Source organism: Ictidomys tridecemlineatus, chromosome 7 (assembly GCF_052094955.1).
Source record: "Ictidomys tridecemlineatus isolate mIctTri1 chromosome 7, mIctTri1.hap1, whole genome shotgun sequence".
Classification (NCBI taxonomy): Eukaryota; Metazoa; Chordata; class Mammalia; order Rodentia; family Sciuridae; genus Ictidomys; species Ictidomys tridecemlineatus.
Window position 1 is genome coordinate 42,418,854 of NC_135483.1, and position 26,631 is coordinate 42,445,484.

Genomic DNA, 26,631 nt, shown 5'->3' on the forward strand with positions numbered 1-26,631 from the left:
GGAGATCTGAGGGTGGGATTTACAGGGATGTATAACTGATGACCTCATTTTGGTCTCTTGGCAGAGACACTTAGGGAATTTAGAGAATTAAGGTAAGTGATGTCTTTGAGGTCAGCATAGCCTTATTTTTGACTTTCTTTCCTTACCTTGTCTTGTACCAAACTGGATAAGCCCCGGTTCTTCTAATCTTGAAAGCCTTCTTCATTTTGTCTTGCCTGGTTGGTGTTTGCCTTATCCCATCTTATATCTGACCTTGACCTCAGGGTCAACTCTTGGCTATTAACCTTCCCATTGTACCTCTGATTGAGGGCACCTCCCTGTTCCTTTCCTCACTGGTTCAGGGCTGGCTCAGGGTCCATTGTTGGCCTGTTGAAAGCTAGAATCCTGCCTTCCTCCTTTTTTTCCTTACAGATATTTTCGAGTGTTGCAGTACCAGACACTGTTCTAAGACTGGGACACAGCAGGGCTGGGGGGAGAGGGAAACTGAAGTTTTGAGAAAAGGATCTAAAAGAATTTTGAGTCTTGTAACTATTGTGAAGGAAGCAAAGGGGTGAAAATCCTGCTAGTTAAGGTGGCCAGGCAGGATTGATCCCCTGAGGAGGGGACATTGACTGTTGAAACATAAAAGGTGAAAATGAGCTGACCATTTGTAGAGGGGAGCAGGGAAATGACAATTTTTTCTTTTTTAATTTTTTTAGGTGGATGTAGTGGCTCGTGTCTGCAATCTCTTTGACTTGGGAGGCTGAGGTCAACCTCAGCAATATAGTAAGACCCTGTCTCAAAATTTTAAAAATAAAATAAAAAGGGCTGGGATGTAGCTCAGTGGTCAGGCGTTCCTGGGTTCAGTCCCCAGTGTGGGGAAAAAATTTTTTTTCTAGTATTTATTGTATTTGTAAATAGACATTCCATAAACATTAGAATGTCTAAATAAGAGGGAAACTTTGGGATCTGTTTGTGATGCTATTGTGCCTCACCCACTGGTCCTTCCTTGGTTCCCGAAAGCCCTGTAAGACCTGTATCAGATAATCCCTTAAGTCAAGGTTTGTTTATGTGTTTTTTTTTAAATAAAGGTAATAACTGATAACGCAGCTATTACTGAACACCTAGTATGTATTCATGGTTAGAAAGAAGGGAGGAACAAGATGAAAGCATATTCTCTTCATTCAACTGTATGGTGGTTGCTTCTGCCCACCTTTCCTCCTGCCATCAATATCAGCGGCCTCTCAGCAGTGGTCATACTAGGACAGGGTGGTTAAGTGTTGATGCATTGATGAGATCATTTGTTTTAGAATCCCTCAGGTGATTCTGAACCACTAGCTCAAAATCACCTGTTTTAAGAGGGGAAAGTGTGTGTGCTTGCATGTACATGGGTGTGTATATGGTTGTGTACATTTGAGCTTGCAGTTAGCCCACCATTAGTTTAAATGGTTACTAGGACTGTCATCCCAGAAGTAGACATTTGAGGGAGAGATGAAGCTCAAGACTTTGGAGCTGGTGGATGTCACAGTTTAATATCTAGATATATAATTTCTCAGCAGTGAAATGAATAGGTAGTGAAAGAAAGGTAAACAAAGAATAGGAAACCACTGAAGGTAAATGGTGCCAACCTCGTGATTTTGTGTAAGGTCAGGCCAAGTAGGGTGACATAAATTATCATCTACCAATGCAAAATCCACAGTTTTCTTGCTAGTCCAAGATTGTTCATGTTACTGTTCTTCACAGGAAAGTGATAAAGATAATAATCTATGAAATGTTTTATTAGTCTTCATTAATTTGCTCAGAAATATTGACCAGTGGTCTTTGAGAAGGAAAAGACACTCTGGTCTCTCAAAACATAGGTTTCCAGTGTTTCTTCTTGTTGCCCCTCAAGGAGTGTCAACATTCAGAATCACAGTGGACTTCTATGGTGGTATTGATCATGTACCAGAAATTCTATCCCTTTGCCTTTTAAGGAAGTAGTAGTGAGATTATCATAGGGCTGATTTGGGGGTTATTATTAGTAACGAGTTAATAATAACACTGGGAAGCTGGGCATAGTGTTGTACACCTGTAATACCTCCTTGGGAGGCAAAGGCAGGAGAATCCCAAATTCCACGCCAGCCTCAGCAACTTAGTGATACTGTCTCAAAATAACAAAATTTAAAAACTGGGGATATCGCTCAGCAATAAAATGCCCCAGAGTTCAATCCCCAGAACTACTACTATTACCGTTACTGCTATTGCTACTAATTACTACAACAAAAACATGAGAGATCTGTGATTGAGATCGACTTCCTTTGTATTTGGAACATTTTTATTACTTTTGTGATTAATTTATCTGACAAATAGTATCAATGAAGTGGTTTTCTTGAAAATGACCTTATAGATCTATTGCAGGCACCATTTTTCATTTGTACCTGGAATGCTCTTTGCAGTTGTCCATCAATGCTATGTTTGATTTTCCCCCATTGTAATTCTTCATCAGCTTGGAAAAGACATCTCTAGTGCTATATGAAATATAAATGATTCCTAGTGAATTGATGGGAATTTAGGCTGTCATCTTAATTTAATAACATATATACCTACACTTAAAGGCTTAATACAGATGAGACTGTATTAAGGACTTAATGTGAAATTTATTTGGGCATTCACTTGAGAAACGTACCTGGAACTTAAGGAGGTGTGTGAACTGTAAAAGTGTATTATGCAAATTGTAGCTAGTCAGAATTCTGTGGTTCTGGGTTCCCCAGTGGTCTTCCTGATAAAAAAAGGCATTCTTGGTTTTAAAATGTCTTAAAATAAGAGAAGTGAAAACAGACTTAGATGCAATTGAGTACACATATGCAGATATTCCTTTGGTAAACAGAACTTGGGCTTCTGTCCTTAGGGAGTATTTATCAGCAATTAATTATTAGGGCACTTTCTCCAAATTACTTTATTAATTAAAATAAGCTCATGGACCTCCATGAAAAATCATATTATGCAAAATATTAGCTGAAGCAGGGACTGTGTTAAAAAATGATGAATATGGGGCTTGAGGTGTAGCTCAGGAGTCGAGCACTAGCCCCACATGTTCAAGGTCCTGCTTTCAATTCCCAGGGGGGAAAAAAGAATGAATGTAAATGTAAAATTGAAACAACTGCTTAAGGTTTATGGGCCTGATCTCCCTATATATTGAAGGCATTAATCCAAGGAGAAATTTCCATGTAAATATATATTTTCAGTTCCCTATTAGTGTGTAAATATGATTATATGTAAAGAGTTTACTACTGTAATTTATAGGCTCTCCAAACTTGTCTTTGGGAACCCTCCTAGAGGACTCAACATTTTAGTGAAGCTGCCTTATTGGAAAGGGTGGTATTTTGTTGTGTGCCCTCCTTGAATGCTTTATAAATAATTTAATCATTTATTTGGGCTATTTATATTTTATTTATTAATTTATGTTTTGGTACCAGGGATTGAACCCAGTTGTGTTTAACCACTGAGCCACATTCCAAGCCAGGATGAGGCTGAGTTGCTCAAGGCCTTACTAAGTTACTGAAGCTGGCTTTGAACTTGTGATCCCCTGCCTCAGCCCCTGGAGCTGCTGGGGTTAAAGGTGTGTGCCACTGGGCCCAGCTGTTTAGGGGTTTTCTTCTCATGGTAGTCTACCTTGTGAACCACTGGATCTTTATTCAGGAAATTATTTATTTAAATACCATCTCTGGATCTTTATTCAATAAATACTGATGCTGGACACTGTTGGATAATTGAAGTACCAACGTGAATAAGGCACTTTCTTTTCCTGTGTTTATACATTAAGCATTTTCATGTAATAAATACATGAAACCTCTATATGAAACCTCTATAGAGAACCTCACCTCTTGAAACCCTCTCTTTCCTTTTTGGTTGTCTGAATTTCAGTTTTCACTCCTTCAATCTGAAGCTGACCAGCCGCCTTGGTGGAGATCCAAATAAAAGTACATTCATTCTTTCATTCATATATGTGTATGTGTGTGTGTGTGTGTGTGTGTGTGTGTGTGTATATATATATATATATATATATATATATATAACAAATAATTTTGTTTCTAGAAATCTGGATATGCCAGATTTTACTTGAATTGACATTAAGGTACTCACTTATTTACTCATCACTCACCAAGAAAAAAGACTTCTGTTACCAAGTGTAATAGAGTACCTTTATTCCATGGCATTATTTATTTATTTAGTAAATAAGTAAGTACTGGGGATTATACCCAGGGGTGCTGTATGTCCCCAGCTCTCTTAATTTTTTTTCCCTTGAAACAGAGTGTCTCTAATTTGCCTGGGCTAGTCTTGAATTTTCAGTTCTCCTGCCTCATTCTCTCAAGTTTCTAGGATTACAGATGTGTGCCACTGTGCCCAGAAATGCATGGTTTCATGCCATTCATCCTAGACTCAGAGATATTATTCAGGGGATTCAGAATTAGTTCATTATAGTTTTAAAAACAGCAAAAAAAGATGATGATGATGATGATGATGATAATGATGATGATTATTTAACTGGGAATTGAACCCAGGGTCGAACTCAATTACATCCCCACCCCTTTTTATTTTTTTATTTTGAGAGAGGGTATTGCTAAATTGCAGAGGCCTGTGTTGAACCTGTGATCTTCCTACCTCAGTCTCCTGAGTCCTTGGGATTACAGGTGTGAACCCCAATGCCCTACTAGAAAAAAGTTTTTCACAATGTAATTGACAGTTTATTTGAAAGCTCTAGCCCATTGCAAACCACTGACATAGAGATAGCCATTCTTAGTGTCCTGATAGAGATTCATCTTTTATATATCCCTTCAGACTTTTATTTGCAAACATATTCGTCTTTCTGACAATAGATTTTTAAAAAACAGGATCTTGTAAAGCATGTAGATTTGTAACTTTTTTCCTTCACTTAATGTGTTTTAAAGATCTTTTTAGTGTAAATGTACAAGTCATTATATTTCACTGTATGGTTGTGTTTGAATTTCAGTTGCCAATTGACCATTGTTTTTCTAAACTCCTTATTATAAACATCTTTGTATACTTGATATTATATATCTATGTAAAAAAAATTCCCAAGAGTGGAATTGATATATTAGAAACTTATAGTGTAGGCCTGATTATCCTACAAGAAAATAATCATTTATAAAAGTGTGCTAAAGTGTTATTTTTACCTTAACTAGTTAAAAAAAAGGAATCTTTTTTTTTTAAACAGATGATTTTGTTTGAATAAATAAAAAATACTTTTCCCCCCATAGGACTATAGGTCATTTATATTTCCTTTCTGCATTTCCTGTGTCTTATTTATCAAGACTGTCAGTTTCATTGTTATCTCATACCAAGTAGCTTTTTCCTGGTTTGTTTCTGTATTTATGGTACATTTTGCTCTATTCAGTTTATTAGTAAGTGATATTATTGGTTTTGCCTTTTTTTAAAAATCATGGTTAGACTTTCCTAGTTCTAAAATTATATAAATATGCACTAATATATTTAATATTTAAAAAAATTATATTAGTTTTTATTCCTATGGGAACTCATGAATTTGAATATAGTAGTCCTGACTTATCCTCAGGGGCCTATGTTCCAAGACCCCCAGTGAAGGTCTGAAATTGTGGATAAATACCAAATCCTATAAATGCTGTTTTTTTTATATATACATGCCTATGATAAAATTTATGTATATATGTATGTATCTATGTTTGTTTGTTTGTCCTCGGGATTGAATCCAGGAGTGTTTAACCACTGAGCCCTATCCACAGCCCTTTCTACTTTTAATTGAAACAGAGTCTCACTAAATTGCTGAAACTGACATTGAACTTGGGATCCTTCTTGCCTCAGCCTCAAGAACCACTGGGATTAAGGCATGTGCTACCCTGCCCGACCAAAGTCTAATTTATAAACTAAGTACAGTTAAAGATTAGCAAAAATTCCTAGTAATAAAATGATTGTAACAATATATTGTAATCAAGGTTATATGAATATGTTCTCCCCTTTTTAAAAAATATCTGATGTAGCCAGGTGTGGTGGTGCACAATTGTAATCCCACAAACTCAGGAGGCTGAGGTAGGTGGATTGCTGGTTCAAAGCCAGCCTCAGCAAAAGTGAGGTGCTAAGTAATTCATTGAGACCCTGTCTCTAAGTAAAATACAAACTAGGGCTGGGGAATGTGACTCAGTGGTTGAGTGCCTTTGAGTTCAGTCCCCAGTGCAAAAAAAAAAAAAAAATCCTGATGTAACTGGGTCTGGTAGTGCATGTTTCTGATCTAAGTTACTTGGGAAACTGAGGCAAGAGGATGACAAGTTCTATGTCAGCCTGTCTCAAAATAAAAAAATAAAAAAGCCTGGGGATGTAGCTGTGTGGTAGAGCACCTCTAGGTTCAATCTTTAGTACTGTAGAAAAAAAAAAAAAAAGAAAAAGAAAACCACCCCCCAAAACCCCTCATACTTATTTGCTCTTCTTTCTGTGATGATAGACGTGATGAGGTAAAGTATGATGAGTGACTAGGCATTGTGACATAGCATGAGACTATTAAGTCAGGGTTACTTGAACTCAATCAAGCACTTTAGTACTGCAACAGTCCCTCTGATAATGAGGACAGCTATGAAGTGACTAACAGGCAAGGAGCCATGCATGGTGTGGACATGCTAGACAAAGAGATTGTTCACACCCAGATTGGGGCAGAATGTAATGAAATAGGACAGTAGATTTCATCATGTTATGTAGAATGCCTTGCAATTTCAAGCTTATGAATAGTTTATTTCTGGAGTTTTCTATTTAATGTTTACCAGGAATGACAAAAGTCATGGAAACTGAGACTTCAGATAAAGGAAAACTACCATATGTAAGACAGAAGCTTACTGAAATAAAAAATGTTGTCTAGTAGTTCCTAGGAATGTTTAATGAACTCCTTTATCTTTCTTTCTCACTAAAGAAAAGTCATCTTGATCAAACACGGAATTTTTAGGTAAATATGTATCCATTTCTGAGGTTCATATTTTTTCTGCTTATTTAAAATATTTGTTTATTTTTCTACCGGGGATGGAACTCAGGAGCACTTAACCACTGAGCAATATCCCCAGCCCTTTTTTCATTTTTTATTTTGAGACAGGGTCTCGCGAAGTTGCTGAGGCTGGCTTTGCACTTGCAATCTTCCTGCCTCCGCCTCCCCTGTTGCTGGGATTATAAGCATGCACCACCACACCCGGCTTATTTATAGTTTTAATGTTAGGTTAAACTTATGATGTTTCATTTTCAAAGTTTTCTATTTCAATTTTTATTTCAAATTAACTTCTAAAATATCCATAAAATTCCAGAAAAAAAATCTGTTGGTGTTTTGTTTGGTATTATATTAACTTTGAGGAATGGAGCATTTACAGAATGTGGGTAGAATACACATCTTGACAATGTAAAAGTTTTAAAATGGTTTAGTATAAAAAACTAAGGCCATGTGTACAGTCCTTATATTTAGCCCCTAGAGATACAGAATTGAGAAGGTGAGGACCCTTTATCCTCACTAGCTTTTATAATTGTGTGGTGAGTACAGTAGATGTTGACAGATTCAGATTTTAAGTGTCTTGCTTCTGAAGGAGGTGACTATGGAGGGGCTCTAGGCAGGGAGGGCCTAGAGGTAGAGAAAACAGTTCAGAGGCTCAGGAGGCTTTGAAGGTCAGGTCAGAGGTGAACTGAGGGCAAGTCTTAAAGGCATTTACAAGTGGAATTGATGAGATATTGGGATGGGTTGAACTAGGAACGAAAACAATGGAGAGGGAGAAGTTTTAGGATGATTGTGGTGTTTGGGGCTTGGTCAGCTTGTTGGAAAATCACATTCAGCCCAGGGATTGAAATACAAGATGCGAAATGGATTTCCAAAGGAAGGTGGTAGGTTTGGTTCTAAATATAACTGCTCATGGGATATCCAGATAGAGTTGTTAAGCAAGTAATGGGCTCACTTAGGAGACTGGGCTTCCGTGGAAGAATTTTTTGCATGAGATGTGAAGGTCTAGGTTGAGACTCATAGGATGCAGCTATTTCAAAAGATGAGGAGGTGAGGAAGGACTGGATCCATGACACTTCAGGTGACCAGATATAATGATGCCACTGGACAAAAGGAATAAGAAATGACTAAACAGGTCACAGCATACCAAGAAGTCAAGTGAGCTGGAGACTGAAGTAAAACCTGGTAGATGAACCACAGAAGATTGCTGGAGTGGTGTAGGTAGAATGGTGTTGATGGAAGCCTCATTGTAACTGGAGTGAGGTATAAATATGCAAGATGGTTGCATTATCATCAGAAGCCTTTATTTTGTTATTGCTATCACTAAAGAAATAACTTACCTTCCTTGAGTAGTGAATTTTGAGTTGAGATGAGTTTTCTGGGCTAGTGAAAAGCCCTAAGGTCAGATGACGTTTGCAACTGATTAAAGCATTGAAGGGACTTAAGAAATAAGCAGAGGTTAAATCTATCTGGGTTGTAGGTCATTTGAATAGTTTTGGATTTTATCCTCAAGGATGTTGAATCATTGGAACATTTTAAACTGGGGAGTCTCTTGATCCTGTCTTTACAATGTGTAGTTCTGGAGTAGTGATTTAGTTTTCATATTTTTTGCTCATCATCTGAACTGGAATCATGAGTTTATGGATGGTTTAATAAATACTTTTAAATAAATGCCTTTCTTTTTTTTTTTTTTTTTTTGTACTGGGGATTGACCCCGTAGGTGTTTTACCACTGAACTACATCTCTGGTCATTCTTATTTTGATTTTTATTTTTTGAGGCAGCATCTTACTAAGTCTCTGAGGGTCTTACTATGTTGTTGAGGCTGGCTTCAAAATGGTGATACTCCTGTCTCAGCCTTCCGAGTTGCTGGGCTTACAGGCATGTACCACTGTACCCCATGAAATGAGTACTTTTTAAAAAAGAGTGAATATATTTGTTTTTGAGAAGATCATTCTCTTTGTCTTATGATAAATAGATTGCAGCTTGGTGGTAGAGTTTATGAAGACAAAATAGCTTCTGAAAAAGTTAAAGTGGATGATGGTAGTGGCTTATGTGAAGGTGGGGACGTGGATAGGAGAAGCACAGGGCAGAAATAGAATAATTTGATGGTGGCAGGTGTGAGAGAGGAGGAGCGTGGGATGTTTCACATATGAGGAGAAGAGTATCGCTTAGTTGAGTTTACCTTTTCCTATACTCTTCAACTGCAATATGGTTTTGGTCTTTGACATCATCACACGCCTCTCGATTCCAACTCATACCCTGTTTGTTACTAAGTTCTGTGGATTTGGCAAAGACTTATAAAATATCTCCTGAATTTTCCCTCTTCTCCCTCCTGTAGCCATTGCCATGCTAGATATTTATATCACTTTTTTCCCCAGACTCTTGATATCCACTCTTCCTGCCTTTCTTATCCTATTTTTTCTTTGCTCCAGGTATACCCATAATAAAGAAATGTGCATGTCATTTGGCTGCCTGAACACTTGGTTCCTGTCCCATGGCCTATAATGTGAAGTATAAATGAGCAGTGCTTTTTTTTCTTGTACATTCAATTAAATTCAAGAGATATTCATTTAAACCTGGCATGGTGGTGCACGCCTATAATCCCAGAGACTTGAAAGCCGAGGGAGGAGAATTTGCAAGTTCAGCCTTGGCTATTTAGGAAGACCCTGTCTCAAAATAAAAAAGGTATAGAGATGTGGTTCAGTGGTGGAGGACCCCTAGCTTTAAACCCTGGTACCAAAATTAAAAAAAAAATTATTTAAGATCCTGCTCTTTACTTGTCTGTGGTTTAACCAGAGGTGCATGCCCTAAGCACCTGTGTGCTTTTCTGCCTTGACATACTAACTGCTCTCTGGATGACTGTCACTGACTATACTGAAGGTCTATGCTACCATTTTCCTTAGAAGCTCCTTGGACCCTCTAGAACCTTGAGAAAGATGTCACTGGAGCAGAAGTTATCTATACTCTTAAAACTGTAAAAGGCTTGGATCCCTAATTAATGATTTTTTTTTTTTCACCTTCTGGAATGATCCACTATTTGGCGACCAAGTGTTACTTAGATACTTACGTTCTGTTTCTGGGCCCCTCTGATGCCTGTGTCTTTTTCCACTCCTTACACAGCAGGTGATACTTTTCTATTATGTGGGCAATTTGGCTTTTTCTTAAGTATTTTAATTTCAATAATGCAGTGGAAATTTGCAGATTGTCTGTGCCAGGGATCTTAAACTTTTCTTATTTAAACTGGAGACCCCTTTTTCCCTGAGGTCTTAAACAGGACTCTGTAGTAGAAAGCAAATGAACATGAACTCCATTAGCTGAAGTGAGATAGCAAGGCCCAACACCTCTTGATATCCACCACCCCAGTAGCTTGGTAGCTGTACCTCCTCATGATTAGAATAAAGAGCAGGAGTCCCGGGAGTTAAGGTAATAGTAGCCATGGGAGGGATGACATTTCTAAGAGACTTGCACATAACAAGTAATGCTTAGAGTCCAACAGTATCCCCATGACCAGAAGTTCTTTCCCTCTCAAAATTATTATTAATTCTTCTGCTAGAACTATCATTTCACTATTTGTTAATGTTTATAATGCTTTGTCTTTTTTTTATGTTCGGCAGGGCATCTCTCTCTAAAAATAAACAAATTGGTTTAGATTATTTCTTGCTTTTGCTTCTCTGAATTTCTGTCTAGTTGAATGGGTGTGTGCTTCAATCCTATCTGCTTTATATATCCTCTGTTTTACCCTAGGGGACCATGGATTACTTAGAAGCCTTTGGCTATTTTGGTAAAAACTAGTTTTTCTTCCTCCCTCTCTTGCTTCCTCCCTCTCCTTCTCCCTCCCTTTTTTTCTTTCCTTCCTTCCTTTATTCAATAATCTTCATCTCACTCTTTTAAATCTAAGATCTCATTGCATTCTTTTAAAAGCTGAGGAAGTTGGAGTAACAAATCAGACAAAATTTTGTGTTATTTGATCTGACATTCTGGTTGGGGAGACATTTGAAAATTGGATAACATATCATGTATAGCTAGATTATTTCTGTAGAGTAAGGGAAGAGGAACTTCTATTGTTCCTAATAGAGAAGATCCAAATTGTTTTCTATTTGTTTTTTCCATGAATAGTACTGATAGATTGGTATAGGTTTTCCTTGGTCTTTACCAGGTTTGTATTTTCCTTCCTTTCTTTCTTTCCAGGGAATGAACTCAGGAGTGCTTTACCACTGAGCTACATCCCCAGGGCCTTTTATTTTTTATTTTGAGATAGGGTCTTGCTAAGTTTGCTGAGGCTGGTCTTGAACTTATGATCCTCCTGCCTCAGCCTTCCAAGTTACTGGGATTATGGGTATGCACATCAAGCCCAGCTACCTGGTTTCCTTCTTAACCAGAGTTCATATACCTTAAATGCACAGTGAAATGCTTCAGGTTGTCATCTCTGATTCTGGGTCAGTTTCTGACTTCCCCATCTAAAGGCTGAGACCTTAGCCTTGTTCTCATTAGCTTGGTTTTCCTAGTGTTTATTAATAACATGGACTAAAAAGGTCTTATGCTCAGGCTTGCTCTAAGTTTAAGCTTACTTAGATGAGTCTTCAGGTTTCCAAACTGTTATTTTTGTTCCTATCTCATAATCAAATGGAATCACCAACAGACACTCAGCATACAAATCAAGTGAAAGCCATGAATGGCAATGGAAGGTGGTTCAGAAGAGGCCAAAGGAGTTCCTCCTCCCCTCCCTATACCCTTGTGGGCTGCTTTGTCACCTCCACATACTTCTGCCACACAGTATTTCTGGGGTAGCATTTTAGCACCATTTATTCTACAAGGTGTTGTCCTTTTGTGATAACAGAAATGTTCTAGAACTGGCTGTCTAGAGCCAAATGCTCTGAAACTGCCCTTCTAAGATGGTAGCCATTAGCCAGATGTAGTCATAGCTGTTTTGAGCACTTGATGTGGCTAGTGTGATGGAGGAAGTAAATTTTAAGGTTTATTTAACTTAAATAGCACCCACATGTTATTCCAACATGGACTATCATATTGAAAAGTGTAGTTCCAGTACATCTGATAGCCCTAGATTTAACGTTCACTGAATGTGTTGTGTTTTCCAGTTTTCCTGATCACAGATGATAATAATGAACCCTGAGAAGGACTGGAGTAAGTTTTGATTTATAACCTTTGGCAAATTATTCAAGCCCTTTGGGCCTCAGGTCCTTTTTTTATGCAGTGAAAAGATTTATAGTAACTTTTCACTGTAAGGTCTAAAATGAGATAAAACATGCCATGGCTGACTTATCCTGTCAGGGTTTTTGTTTGTTTTAGGTTTTGTGTTTGTTTTGGGTTATAAGAATAAAATGTTCATTGTAGAACAGAGGAAAATAGTAAGGAAAAAAAATCTGTAATCTCATCATGGATAGAACAACAACAGAAAAACTTGAATGTAGCAAATAGTGTATATTTTTGGTTCATCAGATGCTTTTTTAGGGGTAGGCACAGTGGTGCATACCTATAATCCCAGAAGCTTGGGAGGCTGAGGCAGGAGTATCACAAATTAAAAGCTAGTCTCAGCAATTTAGCAAGGCTCTAAGCAACTTGATGAAACCTGTCACAGTATAATAAATAAAAAGAGCGCGAATGTAGCTCACTGGTTAAATGCTCATGAGTTCCATCTCTGGTACCAAAGAAAAGCTCTCCTCTTTATTTCAATGATGTTATTTATGTTACACTGACACTATTATTGTCAGTAAGCTTTTGGAGACTCTGTAGGTCATATGTATATAAAATTGTCTTACATTACCTCCCCCCACCCCCATTATCATTTACTAAAACATAGGGGATGTTCTGTGATTACTGAAAGGTGCTTAAAAATTCTTAAATAATTTGCTAGCATTTGTATAGATTTATCTTTGGTGGCTTAGAATGTAAAATTTCTTTTTAGGATTATTTTTGGATAATGGGGGAGAAAGTACATGGATGATTTTGAAAGTTAAACTCTCATGTTTCCTGAAAGTCCTAAAATCTCAAAATTGAGACTACAGGCATGCTTTAAGATCTCACAGTAATAAACATTCATTTAAAATAATCAAATTTATTGAGAATCTTCTGTGTGTGGAGGACTATGCTAAGTGCCAGGAATCTAAAAACAGTAAGAACTGGGCATGGTGGCACATGCCTGTAATCTCGGCAACATGAGAGGCCAAGGCAGGAGGATTGCAAGTTCAAGCAACTTAGTGAGACCCTGTCTCAAAATAAAAAAAATAAAAAATAAAAGCACTGGGAATGTGTTTCAGTGGTTAAGCACCCCTGGGTTCAATTCCCAGTACAAACAAATAAGTCAGTAAGCCACTATTGTCCTTATGTGAATTATGGCCTACATACTGTGTCATTAGAGGGATCTAGACAATGTAGTATGAAAACACAGTACAGTCTGCACCAGCTGCAGATGGAAGAGTTGTCAGCAAAGGGTTTCTGGTAAAAATGACACCCAGATGGAGTTTTTAAAGGAATGATGGACAGACCAAGGCAATGTTGGTCGAAGAGTATTCGAGAAAAAAAGATGCAGTATGTATGAAAGCCTTAGTGAAGGGGAAATTCAGAGACCTTCAGTAATTTAGGATGGCACTGGAGATGGGAATGGAGTGGATGAGAGAAATGAAGCTGAGTCTGGAGCAGTTGTAGAAGTAAGATGTGTCACAAAGCTCCTTCTGTGCTCTATTAAGGAATGTCAACTTTCTATTCAAGGTTATAACAGATCTTTGAGGAGTACTACGAGGAGAGGAGCAGGGTCTTTGCTCACATCTTTTGACACATGTAGAAAAATGGCTGGATGTTGTTTGGAGGGGGGATCAGAGATGAATGAGTGGCACAGGGAAGAGAATCCATTCAGCAATTGTTGGACAGGCCAGGTTGGTTGATGAGGCTTGAATTAGTGCAGTAGAAATTCATCCTCTGGATGTCTGGGTCTAGAATTTCTATTAGGCTAAAGTAATGGAAGGCATCCACAAAATGGCACAGTGTGAATAGAAGCACTCTTTAAAGAGTGCTCTCTACCTCACGTCAGGCATTTGGCTAAGCATGTTGTTTATGTTGTCTGAGTTTGTTCCCACCACACATGGGGTTGAAAATACATGGTGAGTTTTACATAGGATATGGCAGAACTGATCTTCAAATCCTTGTTTATCCTCTGAGTCCAAGCCCTTTATAACTATGGTGGTACAAATAAGTTAGTAAGGAGAAGCCGTCGAGTGAAGATTTGAAGATGACCTAAGAAGGGACTTTGGGGAAGAATACCAGTAATTATCACAGAAGTGGAGAATTGAGAACTCTTAGATTTAGAAGGGGGCACCCAAGAAGCAAGAGAAAACTGAGGAGAGAGTAGACTCATGGGATCCTGGGGCTGCTGATGATTCAAGGAGGAGGAAGTGGTAGGTGGTATTGGATGCTACAGAGATGCCAAAGAATGGATAAATATATATATTTCTAAATATTTTTAGATGTAGATGGACACAATACCTTTATTTTGTTTATTTAGGTTTTTTTGTTTGTTTGTTTGTTTGTTTGTTTTTTAATATGGTGCTGGGATTGAACCCATGGCTTTATGCTTGCAAGGCAAGCACTCTACCACTGAGCCGCAACCCCATCCCTGGATATATGCTTTGTGGATTAAAAACAAAGTGGCGTTCTGGGGATATAGCTCAGTTGGTAGAGTGCTTGCCTTGCATGCATAAATCTGTGGGTTCAATCCCTAGCATCCCACACATGAAAAAAGTGGCAATTGTAAAATTGGGGTTAGAGGACAATTTTTTTTTGGGGGGGAAAGAATACTAAGGCTTGAATACTCTACCATACCATTGAGATAGCCTCAGCCCTTTTTATTATTTATTCATTTATTGTTTTGGATATAGGGTCTTGCTAAGTTGCTGAGACGGGGCTCGAATTTGCCATCCTCCTGCCGTGACCTCCCAAATTGCTGGAAGTACAGACATGTGCCACCACATAAGGCTGGTTATTGGGTCTGCATTCATATAGTGAGGAAGTTTTTTATCAGAACCTCTTCCATAGGCTTTTCTTTGGGATTCATTGTTCAGAAGTGGACTTTAATACCCACTACTGATAAGAAGAAAGTGGTTATTTATTTATTTTTCTGCCTCAAACTCCCCAGCCTCTGGGATGACAAATTTGTGCCATGTGTAATTGATAACCTGATTAATGTAAAATAAGGAGGATCTTCTCCCAAGAACTATGGAGAAAGGGTGAGTACCTGAACAAATCAGGGCACTCTACAAGGGAGAGACGGCGGTGGTGGTGTCTGGGACATGACCTAAGCTAAAGAGTCTGCATTTTATCCTGTGCACGACAGACTCTCCCAAAGAATTCATTTAAAATTTTTTTAAATTTAATTTTTATAGTGCCAGGGATCAAACTTGGACCTCACACATCTGTCAGGCCAGTTCTCTATCACTGAGCTATACTCCCAGCTCTCCTCCCAAAGTTTTTATTTATTTATATGTTCTAGGGATTGAACACAGGGGCACTTTACCACTGAGCTATCAGTCTTTTTTTTTTTTTAATTATTGTTTTGTTTTGAGACAGGGCTTCCCTTAGTTGCTGAGGTTGGCTTTGAATTTGTGATCTTCCTGCCTCAGCCTCTTGAATTGCTGGGAATGCAGGCATGTGACACCTCTCCTGGCTTAAAGGTTTTAGATTGCAGAAAAGATAAGATAAAATTTGTGTTTATGAAGTAACAATATTCATAAAACATCTATTTTCTTTTCTTTCTTTCTTTTTTTTCTTTGAGTACCTGGGACTGAACTCAGGCAGGAGCACTAGACCACCAACCCACATCCCCACCCTATTTTTTGTATTTATTTAGAAACGGGGCTTAGTGCCTCACTTTTGCTGAGGCTGGCTTTGAACTCGTGACCTTCCTGCCTCAGCCTCCTGAGCCACTGGGATTACAGGCTTGCATCACTGTGCCCAGCACCTATTTTCTCCCCTCCCCGCTTTTTTTTATTTTGGTACTAGAGATTTAACCCAGGGGTGCTTTACCCCTGAATTATATCCCCAGCCCTTTTTGCTTTTCAGTTTGAGATAAGGTCTCACTAAGTTGATTAGGGCTTTTCTAAGTTGCCAAAGTCTGGCCTTAAAATTGCTATTCTCCTGTCTCAACCTTCTGAGATGCCAGGATTACAGGCATGGGATTTCATGCCTTGCTAAAGCCTATTTTCTTAGTCTGTTCATGCTGCTATAACAAAATACCTCAAGAGTGAGTGAGTTATTTATTAAGTGAGTTAATTATTTATTTTCTGGTTCCGATGATTGCACCCAGGGCCTTATGCCTGCTATACAAGTGGTCTACCATTGAGCCCCATCCCCAGCTCTGAAGTGAGCAATTTATAAATAACAGCAATCCTTTTCTCACAGTTCTGGAGACCAAAATCAAGGCATCAGCAGATTTGGTGTCTGTTGAGCACATGGTCTGTACTTCCAAGATGTTGCCTTACTGCTGGAATTCTGGGTTGTCACAGGATGGAAGAGATGGAAGACAAAAGGAGCCTACCTAGCCTACCTCTTGAACCTGTCTGTAATAAACCAATCCTGTCACTGAGGGCGGGGCCCTCATGGCTTAGGTACCTCTTAGAGGCTCTACCTCCTAATACTATCTCATTAGCAATATGTGAATTTGGGGGAACATTGAGATATATGATATGACATGATGTAAGAGGTCACTCTTATACTTGCTTAAAACTGCACTAAGTTTGATTGCAGAGTTGAACTGAATTTCAGGCCTTTATTATCTTCCAATGTTAGATAGGGTCCCTGAATTAGTATTGGTTTGACTTAGGATTTTTTTTTTTTAAATTTTACAGTGATGTGAGAGATACCTTCAGTAGAAATTATACTTGAAATTTTAAAGTTTGATCATTTTTTTCTGGACTAAGTGATATGCGGTACCATGCTCTCTCACCATGCTGGGCAGCAGCAGCAAGCTGCAGCTCTGAGTCAGACACCTGATCCCGAGAGTAAACAACTGATATTCTACAGTGTACTGTGTTGCTAGGCTCTGATGTTTGGTAGTTAGGTGTATTAAATGCATTGATTTATGATATTTTCTACTTAACAATGGATTTATCAGGATACAACCCCATCAGCAGTCAGAGAGCATCTGTTCCTATATAGTTCATAATGTCTTTTTATATTTTTGTGCCATTGATGGTATTTTTTTGGTCAGGGATTTAAGGGTTTTTTTTTTTTTTGTACCAGATTTTGAACCCAGGTGTGTTTAACTACTGAGGCATATTCCTAGACCATTTTAAATTTTTTTTAAATTTTTATTTTGAGAGAGGTCTTGCTAAGTTACTTAGGGCCTTGCTAAGTTGCTGAGTCTGGCTTTGAATTTGTGAACCTCCTGCCTCAGCCTCCTGAGCAGCTGGGATTAAAGGTCTGCATAATTACATTGGGCAAAATTAAAGTTGATTATCTTTAAACTGGCAGTAACACCCAGGGAATGGATTTGTGAAAATTAGAAATTTAACATTGTCCCTATAAGAACCTTGTGTGTATATATACTTATTAAGTATCCTCCTAAGGAAGAATTAAAAAAAAATATTTCCATCAAGTTGACTACCTATTTCGCTGGTTGGAGTGGATACTATAGATACCTCCAACTGTATACAGATGACAGAAGAGAGGCAGGGGTTCTGTGGTTTGGTCAGTGCCTAGGGCAGCTAAAGAAAGCTGTAATAGGATGTGTGTGATCTATAATGGGCAGTGAAGAATGTGCAAAATGGGGCAGGTCATTTTGGCTGAGGGAAACCACAGCATTAAAGCAAAAGGCAAAAAAGTCAGGGAAGATATCGTGCGTAGATAGAGCATAGATTTGAGGGAATAGCCAGTGTGGATCAGGAGAACAAAGCTCACACCTGTTGGTGCCTGATACAAGTAGCACCATGCTAGGGTTTTGAACACATTTTTCTCATTTCTCACCACATATCTCTGAGTGATGAAGGATTGTATCCCCATTTTACTTCTGAGGGACTGAGGCTCAGGGTAAGCCACTAGTGGTTGTTCCCTGCTAGTGGTCGAGGAGTTCACATTTGAAGTCAGTTTGTCTTAACTTGGAAGTTGTCGTAATAGGCCAGATATCCCTCCACTGTATCATTCCATTGTGCTTACAAGGTCAGCACTGACTCCCATTCTCAGGCATTGTGGAAGGGTTCTGAGCAGGAATGGGCATTCCCAGAAGTGCTCATCAGGGAAACGTGGAGGTAGGATGGAAGGCAAAAGTAGCCATCGCCACCATTCTAGTCCATGGGTGGTGGCCTGTAACCAATCTCACACCCAGACATTGGAGTCATTAAATGATTATTATCAGAACTCTAGTTTAGTTGCCACCTTGTCCAGTTAAAATTCTATGCCCAATTTAATTCTTTCCTATTATCTTTTAGTAGTACATGGGTTCCACTTTGTCATAATTCTTTTTTTTCCAGATTTTTTTTTTTACTTTTTAGATATACATAACAGTAGAATGTATTTTGACATATCATACATACATGAAGTATAACTTCCCATTCCTGTGGTTGTACATGATGTGAAGCTACATTGGTCATGTGTTCATATGTGAACACAGGAAAGTTATGTCTGATTCATGCCATTGCTTTTCCTATTCCCATCCCCCTTCTTCCCCTTCATCTAATTCAGTGAACTTTTATTCTCCTCCTCCCATTCCTTGTTGTAAATACCTTTTAGCTTCCTTAACCAAAACTTCTTCAAGTATGACTAACCCTGGACTAATTACTAAATGCCTGAGAAGTTCTTCATAATCCATAATACCTCTGAGATAACTGATATGATAAACTCTGACAGAAAAGATGTGCCACCTACCAAAACTGACCTTTCCTTTTATACTATGTCTGGAATGGTATATCAACAAGAAAAATGTAGAATATCTATTTTTCATACTTTAAAAACACATCTGGAACTGTTTAAGTTGAAGTCAAAGAAGTGCCAAGGCAGATTATGCCATACCTTCTTTTTTACTTAAAAAAAAAAAAGGAAATGGAAAACATACCACTTCTAGAAGTCCCTGACAATGAATTGGATATTGAAATGGTATCAATAATGTATTTATATATGCCACATTTTCTTCCATGCATCAGCCATCTTTGGTACATATGTGTTGGATATTTGCCAAGTGAGAGAAATCTTACCAGATAGAGAAGATCTCCTTGTTTATAAGTGGTGTGAATCATTATGGTAGAAGTAAAGTCAGCCCTTTCTGATTAGAATTACCTTCCCTGCCTGATCAAATAGATTTTATCTCTTTTTCCTCTTTCTTTCTCTTTCCTCCTCCTTTTTTTAACCTCCTCCTCCACCTCTTCCTCATTTAAAAAAAAAACAGTTCATGTCATTCTTTCAATAAATGTCAGCATTCCCCTCCAGCAACTAAAAAATAGAAATTACATACCAGAAAAGTATAATTTTCATGAACTTAAAAAATTACATGAGATATACTATAACTTAATATTGGTTTTACCATGTCCTCTAATTTGAAATGGAGTGAAATGCTTCTGTGGTTAAATCATAGCTCTTGTGCTGTTTGCTATAAAAGTTTCAAGAATATATATTTCAGAATTTTTTTTCCAAATAATCCAAAACAAATGCAGCAGAGCTCAGAATACTTGAAACATATTTTCTGAATTTATCTTAAATCTCTCTGCTCCAGAGGGTTTTTGTGTGTGTATGGATTAGGCCCGGCCCGTTATTTCACCATCTATCTCCATCCTGGATTGATTGCTCTGAACAGCACAGAATGAGTTACATATGGTCCCACTTTGTCTCAGTTTGTAGGACCTCTGGGTTGGAACTCCATTTGATCAGAGGGAAGCCAACCATCGCAGAAATTTGGCTAATGTCAAAATGCAATATATATATATATATATATATATACAAACACACACATACATATATTCCAGTTAGAATGTGTATGTCCTGTTTTGGATGGTGGTATTTTTCTATCCATTGGTTTAATGGTTACTATGCTGAGAATGTTGATGGTATTTTAAAAATGAAAAAGAAATCACCTACCTATTCTGATGATGGTGCTTTGTACAGGAACCATGTTACAAATATGGACTGAGACTGGTATCTAATATGTTTTCCAGTCAAAATTATGAATAAGTCAAAACTCTGTCTCAAATTGAGATGAAGATAGAAATAAAAAGATTATTATAAATATAAATTCAGATCTCTGGCGTGAAGAGGAGACCCATTGACAGCTTCATTGACAGTCTGCAGCCTATTTTCTTAACGTGGACTATTTTGAAAAGAAAGAAGCATGGGTTTGAGATCTGTTTTAAAGTCTGTGTTTGGCCCTTAACTGTTATGAGGACAGGAAGGTGGAGCTGTGGCCATCAAGGGTCAGCTCCAAGGCCAGGGCACATGGATCTGTGAGGGCAGCTCTTCCCTGCAGACTCCGGTCTCTCTGTTGTTCTTTTCCCTCTTTCTTTTTTTTTTTTTCTTTCCTTCTACTGCTTATTTGTTTCTTCATTCCTCCCGTCTCCCCTTCCCCCTCCTGCTCTTCCTTTCTCTGTCTGTGCAACCACGTGCTTCGAGTCTGTGTATCTGGACTGCCTTCGCTAACAGTTCCGTGTGAGTGTTAGCAGAATGAAAGCCAGATGGACCAGCAGTTCCCACTGTTATCTCCCAGCCGACTCTGGCAAGCCTCCCTCTCTCCCTCCTTTCTTGGCATGACAGAAATATTTGCCTTTATTTAGGGAGACTTGTATTTGCTGCTGTACCTCTTCCCTCAGCGGCAACATAAGCCGAAAGCTATTTATTCCCTTGTTGCTGAGGTTGGTTGAGGTGAGTAGAATGTGCAATGAATTTATTGAAGAAGCAGTTTTAAGTCTGCCTAACTTGGGTATTTTTTCTAGAATAAATGATGTACTGATACTACTTTCTAAATGCTCTGGAATAACAATAGGAAAACAAGTTTTTGAACAATAAGATAGAGGTAGAAAAACTCTGTGTCTGCTATCGTTTCACTCAGGACACTTTTATCCAATCTAGGACATTTACTGTTCAGCCAAAAATAAAAAGGAAGAAACAGAGACCCTGATACTGTTACCTGATCATCATGCAAAATGCACTTATTAGAATTATTATTTTTATTCTTTTTATCAGATCTTTCTTAATATGGTGTCAATATTATTTTGATTTTTTAAAAATATTTTATTGCAAACTAAGTCTAAAGAAATTGTTTTGAACAAAGGTGAACTAGACTTGGAAATTTTTTGGGGGAGGGATAAGGGTTGAACCCAGGGTGCTTAACCACTGAGCCATATATTAAGCCTTTTTTTAATATTTTATTTAGAGACAGAGTTTTTCTGAGATTTGGAATTGTGATAGTAACTTGGGCTTTTCATTTTCTTTTAATAACTGACTTTTAAGTAATTTTGAGAAATTTTCACGATGATTATAATATTTTAAAAGGCCTGTTCTTGAATAGTTTGTTATGTTACGTTGCTAAGACTTTGAATAAGAAATATTTGTGAGCTGTGGAAGCATCTAGAAATATTTTTGGTTGGTATATATACACAAATATTTATAGGAAAGTTGATCTAAAGAAACAACAACAAAAAAACCCACTTCATTTTTCCCAGAGATTTATTGCTTTAATAAGTAGATTGGATTGAGAAAAACTGTTCAAGATTTCAAGGGAAAAGTATACTTACGAGACTATAGTTCTGCATTATAAATGTTCATTGTTGAGTAATCAGGAAAATTCTCTGTATCTGCTCCATACTTAAAAAAAATAGGCGTGTCTTTTGATTTTATTAGTTCTCAATTTGGGGCTTTTACATGCTGACTTGTCTGAGATTATTAATTGGAGTTCTGGTCTCATGTTTTCAAAGTGACAGGTCAAAGATGCACACATTTTAAGTAAATAATAGCTTGACTTCATTGTGAAACTTATAGCATTTATGTAGAGGTGATTTTTAAAGCAGGGAAGATAAAATTGAAGGGAGAGATATGTCTATGAGACATAATGTGTTTCATCTAATAGGCCAGAAAACCAGGCATATTGAAAGGGGATGGCAGGTGTTACAGAAATTCATCACAGAACCAGCTCCTGCCAGTGTCTCACCTGCATAACAGACTTTGGTTTTTGTTATTTCTGGGCTGTCATAAGGGGTTCATTATCATCCTTCTTCCTCATCTATTTTCTGCTTCTTGCTAATGTTGGCTTCAGCTTTGAGTGAAGTTGTGCTGTTGCATATAACACTACCAAGGTAGCATCTGCCCAAGCCAGAAATAACAATAGGATATAATATAACCTAGTTACAAATGAGGTCTTGCCATCTGTGCTACCCCTTCTTAAGTGGAGTTTGGATGATAAAATCCTGATTTAAACTTTCGTAGATAAGCGCAGTTTATTGATAGAAGATGTTGAATTTCTTCTGTTCACTTGCTTTTTAAAAAGATAAATCCACTTGAAACACTGAGGTGCTTAGGCGTAGAATAACCTGTTCCTGGTGGCACCCTCCAGATCGTACTGAGAAGCACTCCACAATGCCAGACTCACCTGTGGATGTGAAGACGCAATCTAGGCTGACTCCTCCAACCATGCCACCGCCCCCAACCACTCAAGGAGCTCCAAGAACCAGCTCGTTTACGCCAACAACATGTAAGTAGTCATTTTTTTGGATTTTGTGTTTTGGTTTTGAAGATTAAATTAAATTTTTTTTCCTGCAAATAAAAAGGGAAAAAATGTATTATGCAGAAACGCAGCAAAAAAATCAGTTTGCTAGTCAGTAGGTATCCTATCTTTTGTCTTCTTGACATGACTGCCAATATTTGCTTTCCTTTGCACTGTTTCTTTGAAGTTGGAGTCTCCTATGATTCTAGCAAAGGAAGAACATTGAGTTTGTTTTGTACCTCTACTTCTCACCCCTATAACTTTTAATTTTGTCTAATGTGGAGCTATTTTATTTTAGTTTATTTTGACTTAGAACATATTTCTAGGTTACTTCTGATCTAATACCACTTTCCTTTATTTCAAATAATTATAATGTTAAAAATCTAGCTTCCTTAAGTTAAAAAGGGTACTGCTGTACACAACAGTTTCATGCAGATACCTTTCTGAAATTGGTAACATCAACCTTGTCTTGAGCCTGTCAGGCTTTTGTTAAACCTTTGTTCCATTACCACTTAGCCTGAATCCTGTATTGTTAGCCAGTGGTGTGTATTGCTTTCTGTGCATCCCAGGAAAGGACATAACACTGACAGAGTAGCAACTTCCCTTTCTTTCCTGTATATTCAACAGAGAGAGGGAATAGCTTTGTTTTAGTCGATCTCAAAATTCTGTTTAGAATTGTCATCGAGGATTTGTGAAACTAATAAATGTTATCTGTTGCAGATAATACTATTTATAGACCATGTGCCATGAAATCCATAGGAAGGAAAAATAACTAACAGGCCAAAATAGATCTGTGGGACTATAAGGGATCAACAAAAATACACATCCTAAGCTGTTTATGCAGTGTTGTGCAGCCATTTAAAAGACCTTTCCAAATGTGTAAGGAACAGAAGACTGTGACGTGCCAAGTTGTAACCCTGTCATCTTACATTTCGCTTGTTGTTATCCAAAGTCACAGTGATAGGCATATGTCTCCTGTGAGATGGCTGCTGAGCTATCATTTCTTGACAGGTTACTTTGGTTCTCATTTGGGATAAAAGAACTACATTATTATCTTGAAATAAAACTGTAAGAAGAACAGGTTCCTAACAACTTCCTCAGAATGTTACTAGAGATAGTTAATCACAATTATACTTAAAAATAGGATTGATAAAGATTAATTTGGTAAATTAACTGAATTAAAATAATAGAATCATTATTTTCCTCAGTGAGAAATATGCAAGTTTTTTCTAGCTTTGTTTGTATGGATTATTATCTTGATGTTCAAATGAATTTCATTGGAAATAAATTCACTGAATTACTACCAAGCCATGCTCTTGGTTGGATTGAGGTGTCTCCTTTCAATTTCTTGAAATAACTCCTTGATAAATACCATATCCATTTGGGCTTCTTACGTAAAATTTGCATTTTTCCCTAAATAAGTGGTTAAGAAATATGAGGGGGAGAAAATAGCCTTCTAATTGGGTGGTATAAGGTTAAAACTTGAAAGTCTATTTCTATAAACACAGCTGTCAGTTGTGTGTACAAAACATGATTAAAAATGTTCAGTGATAAATTTAGTCTCCACCAAATGTACACTTTCTCTAGGGGAGCAGTTTAGGAAGGAATAGTCCTGTTATATTGATGTAAGCCTGTGACAAAAGGCTGACTTGCAAAGCTGTTTGTTCTATGTTTGAAGCATTTCAGGTGGTTGGCATATGTGCACATGGGAGGCAGAGCTGGCCCTGTGTTTCAGCAGACTCCATTTATCATCAGCTTCTGTGCAGAATGCCATCCCTGAGTGTGTGGAGTAGACCCATTTAGTGAGAGAGTGCCTGAGTCTGGTGATCTTGTGAAGTCTAATCATTTTGCAAAAAGTCCAGACATTTTTTGTAATTGCAAAATCACTAGATTTCAGGGGGAAGAAACTTGATAGCAGTTTCCTTGTGCATGTTCTCTGTAAGTTTATTTATTTTATTTTTTCCTACTGATTTTGTGCCCTTGACAGTAACTAATGGCACAAGCCATTCGCCTACAGCCTTGAATGGCGCCCCCTCGCCGCCCAATGGCTTTAGCAACGGGCCTTCCTCTTCCTCCTCCTCTTCTCTGGCTAATCAACAACTGCCCCCAGCCTGTGGTGCCAGGCAACTCAGCAAGCTGAAACGGTTCCTCACTACCCTGCAGCAGTTTGGAAATGACATCTCACCAGAGATTGGAGAAAGAGTCCGCACCCTTGTGCTAGGACTAGTGGTAAGCAGACAGAAACCAACCCTGTTGTCTGTGGGTAGGGGAGAGTGGGGCAGGGAGAGTCAGAAATTTAGACCCCATTCTCATAGCATTTTTGTGCTGTGAGACTGGAGGTTGTGTGCAAGTCTGATTTATTCAGTAACATTTTATGTATATTGACCAGCCCCCACCATGGTTTCTTTTACTATTTGACACAGGCACACAAAAAAGAGATAGCTATACAAACTTATTGTTACCTAGTTCATAAATGCATGTTTGTACATACATTTGTATCTGTATATATGTACACGTGTTCATTTACGTATATGCATGTATTGCATGCATATGAATGTATGTACATGTATATGTTAATATATACATATGTACATGTGTGTATGTATATTTCAATAAATATACTCTCCTGGCATTGTTAATGACTTTCACCAAATGACAATATGGTGGTGTTTTGTTACTGACTCATTCTAATTAGGTGCTCATAACTGAGTTGCTTTGAGGGACTTTTATTATTGACTTCGACAAATAAGAATTTTAACAAGTAACAACACATTCTTCTTTTATGTTATTTCTTCTTTTATGCAAACAATTTTTAAAAAATGTTTTAATAACCATACATAAAATTTGCCATCTTGCCATTTTTAACTGTAGGATTCATGGAAATTACATCTACCCATGTCACAGCTGTCACCAGAGTCCATCTCCAGAGCTTTCTCATTACTCCAAACTGAACCCTCTACCCATGAAACAATAACTCTTCATTTCTTCTCTCCCTAACCCTTGGTAACCATTAATTATTGTTTTGTTTTTAAACCAAATCTTGTTATAGATAGAATTACTTAAACTACTAGATTGAGAACAGAATTGTTGATTTTGGCGTATTATATTGCATTTTGTATATTATCACCCCCAAAATGAGAACATATATATCCTTTTTGACCTAAGTCACTTTTACCTTTATTGAGATTTTCTGCACAAGCAGGGAATTTTATAGCATTTAGGAAGGCTATTTTCCCATAACAAACTGAGCCATAGAGGAGCTATAAGACATATATTCAGTCCTTTTATCCAGGCTTATAGTGGAACTGAAATTTGGATGATAGGCAGCAGTTTCCTTTTTCTAGAAATAGATTATTTATTTTTATTACAATCACTGTATCCCACATTTGACAGAGATTTTGCAATTGAAATTTTAGCGATTGCCTTTCCTTTCCAATCCAAGGACAGAAGGCTATGCTATTTCCCACAGTCTCTCAGCTCACCTTACGTACCTCCAGGACAGAAAGTGGGCTTTGGCAGAGGTGTGTCAGGATGCTTTAGGTACTTTGTCACTCTTGAGTTTTACATCATAGACTTTTCAGCAGGTAAATAAGTTAGGCTAAAGAACCACAAAGTAAATCCAAAGCAATAATTGTAGCTAGTAGATACATTATTGGTAAAAATTGTTTTTTTTCCCCCAACCTGCTTTATACATTTAATATGTTCTTTATTAAAAGGTGTTCCAGGGCTGAGATGCAACTTTTTTTAACTTCTCCAGTTAAAAAAAAAATCATAACTTAAAATGTAGAAAACCTTGGTTACCTTAAGTAGGTCTTTCTTCATGTGATATACATTTTTGGGGAACAGGGGGATTGGTACTGGGGATTGAATTCAGGGGCACTCCACCACTGAGCCACATCCCCAGCCCTATTTTGTATTTTATTTGGAGGCAAGGTCTCACTGAATTCCTTAGCATCTCATTTTACTGAGGTT

At 37.8% G+C, this 26,631-nt stretch overlaps 1 protein-coding gene across 1 annotated transcript in view; it reads left to right on the forward strand.

Annotated features, from left to right (window-relative positions):
- Runx1t1 (RUNX1 partner transcriptional co-repressor 1) overlaps positions 1-26,631 on the forward strand; it is a 132,584-nt gene that overhangs the window by 52,780 nt on the left and 53,173 nt on the right. Inside the window, 2 exon segments of the mRNA XM_021728654.3 lie at positions 22,510-22,647; positions 24,647-24,888. Coding sequence (XP_021584329.1) covers positions 22,510-22,647; positions 24,647-24,888 — 380 coding nt within the window.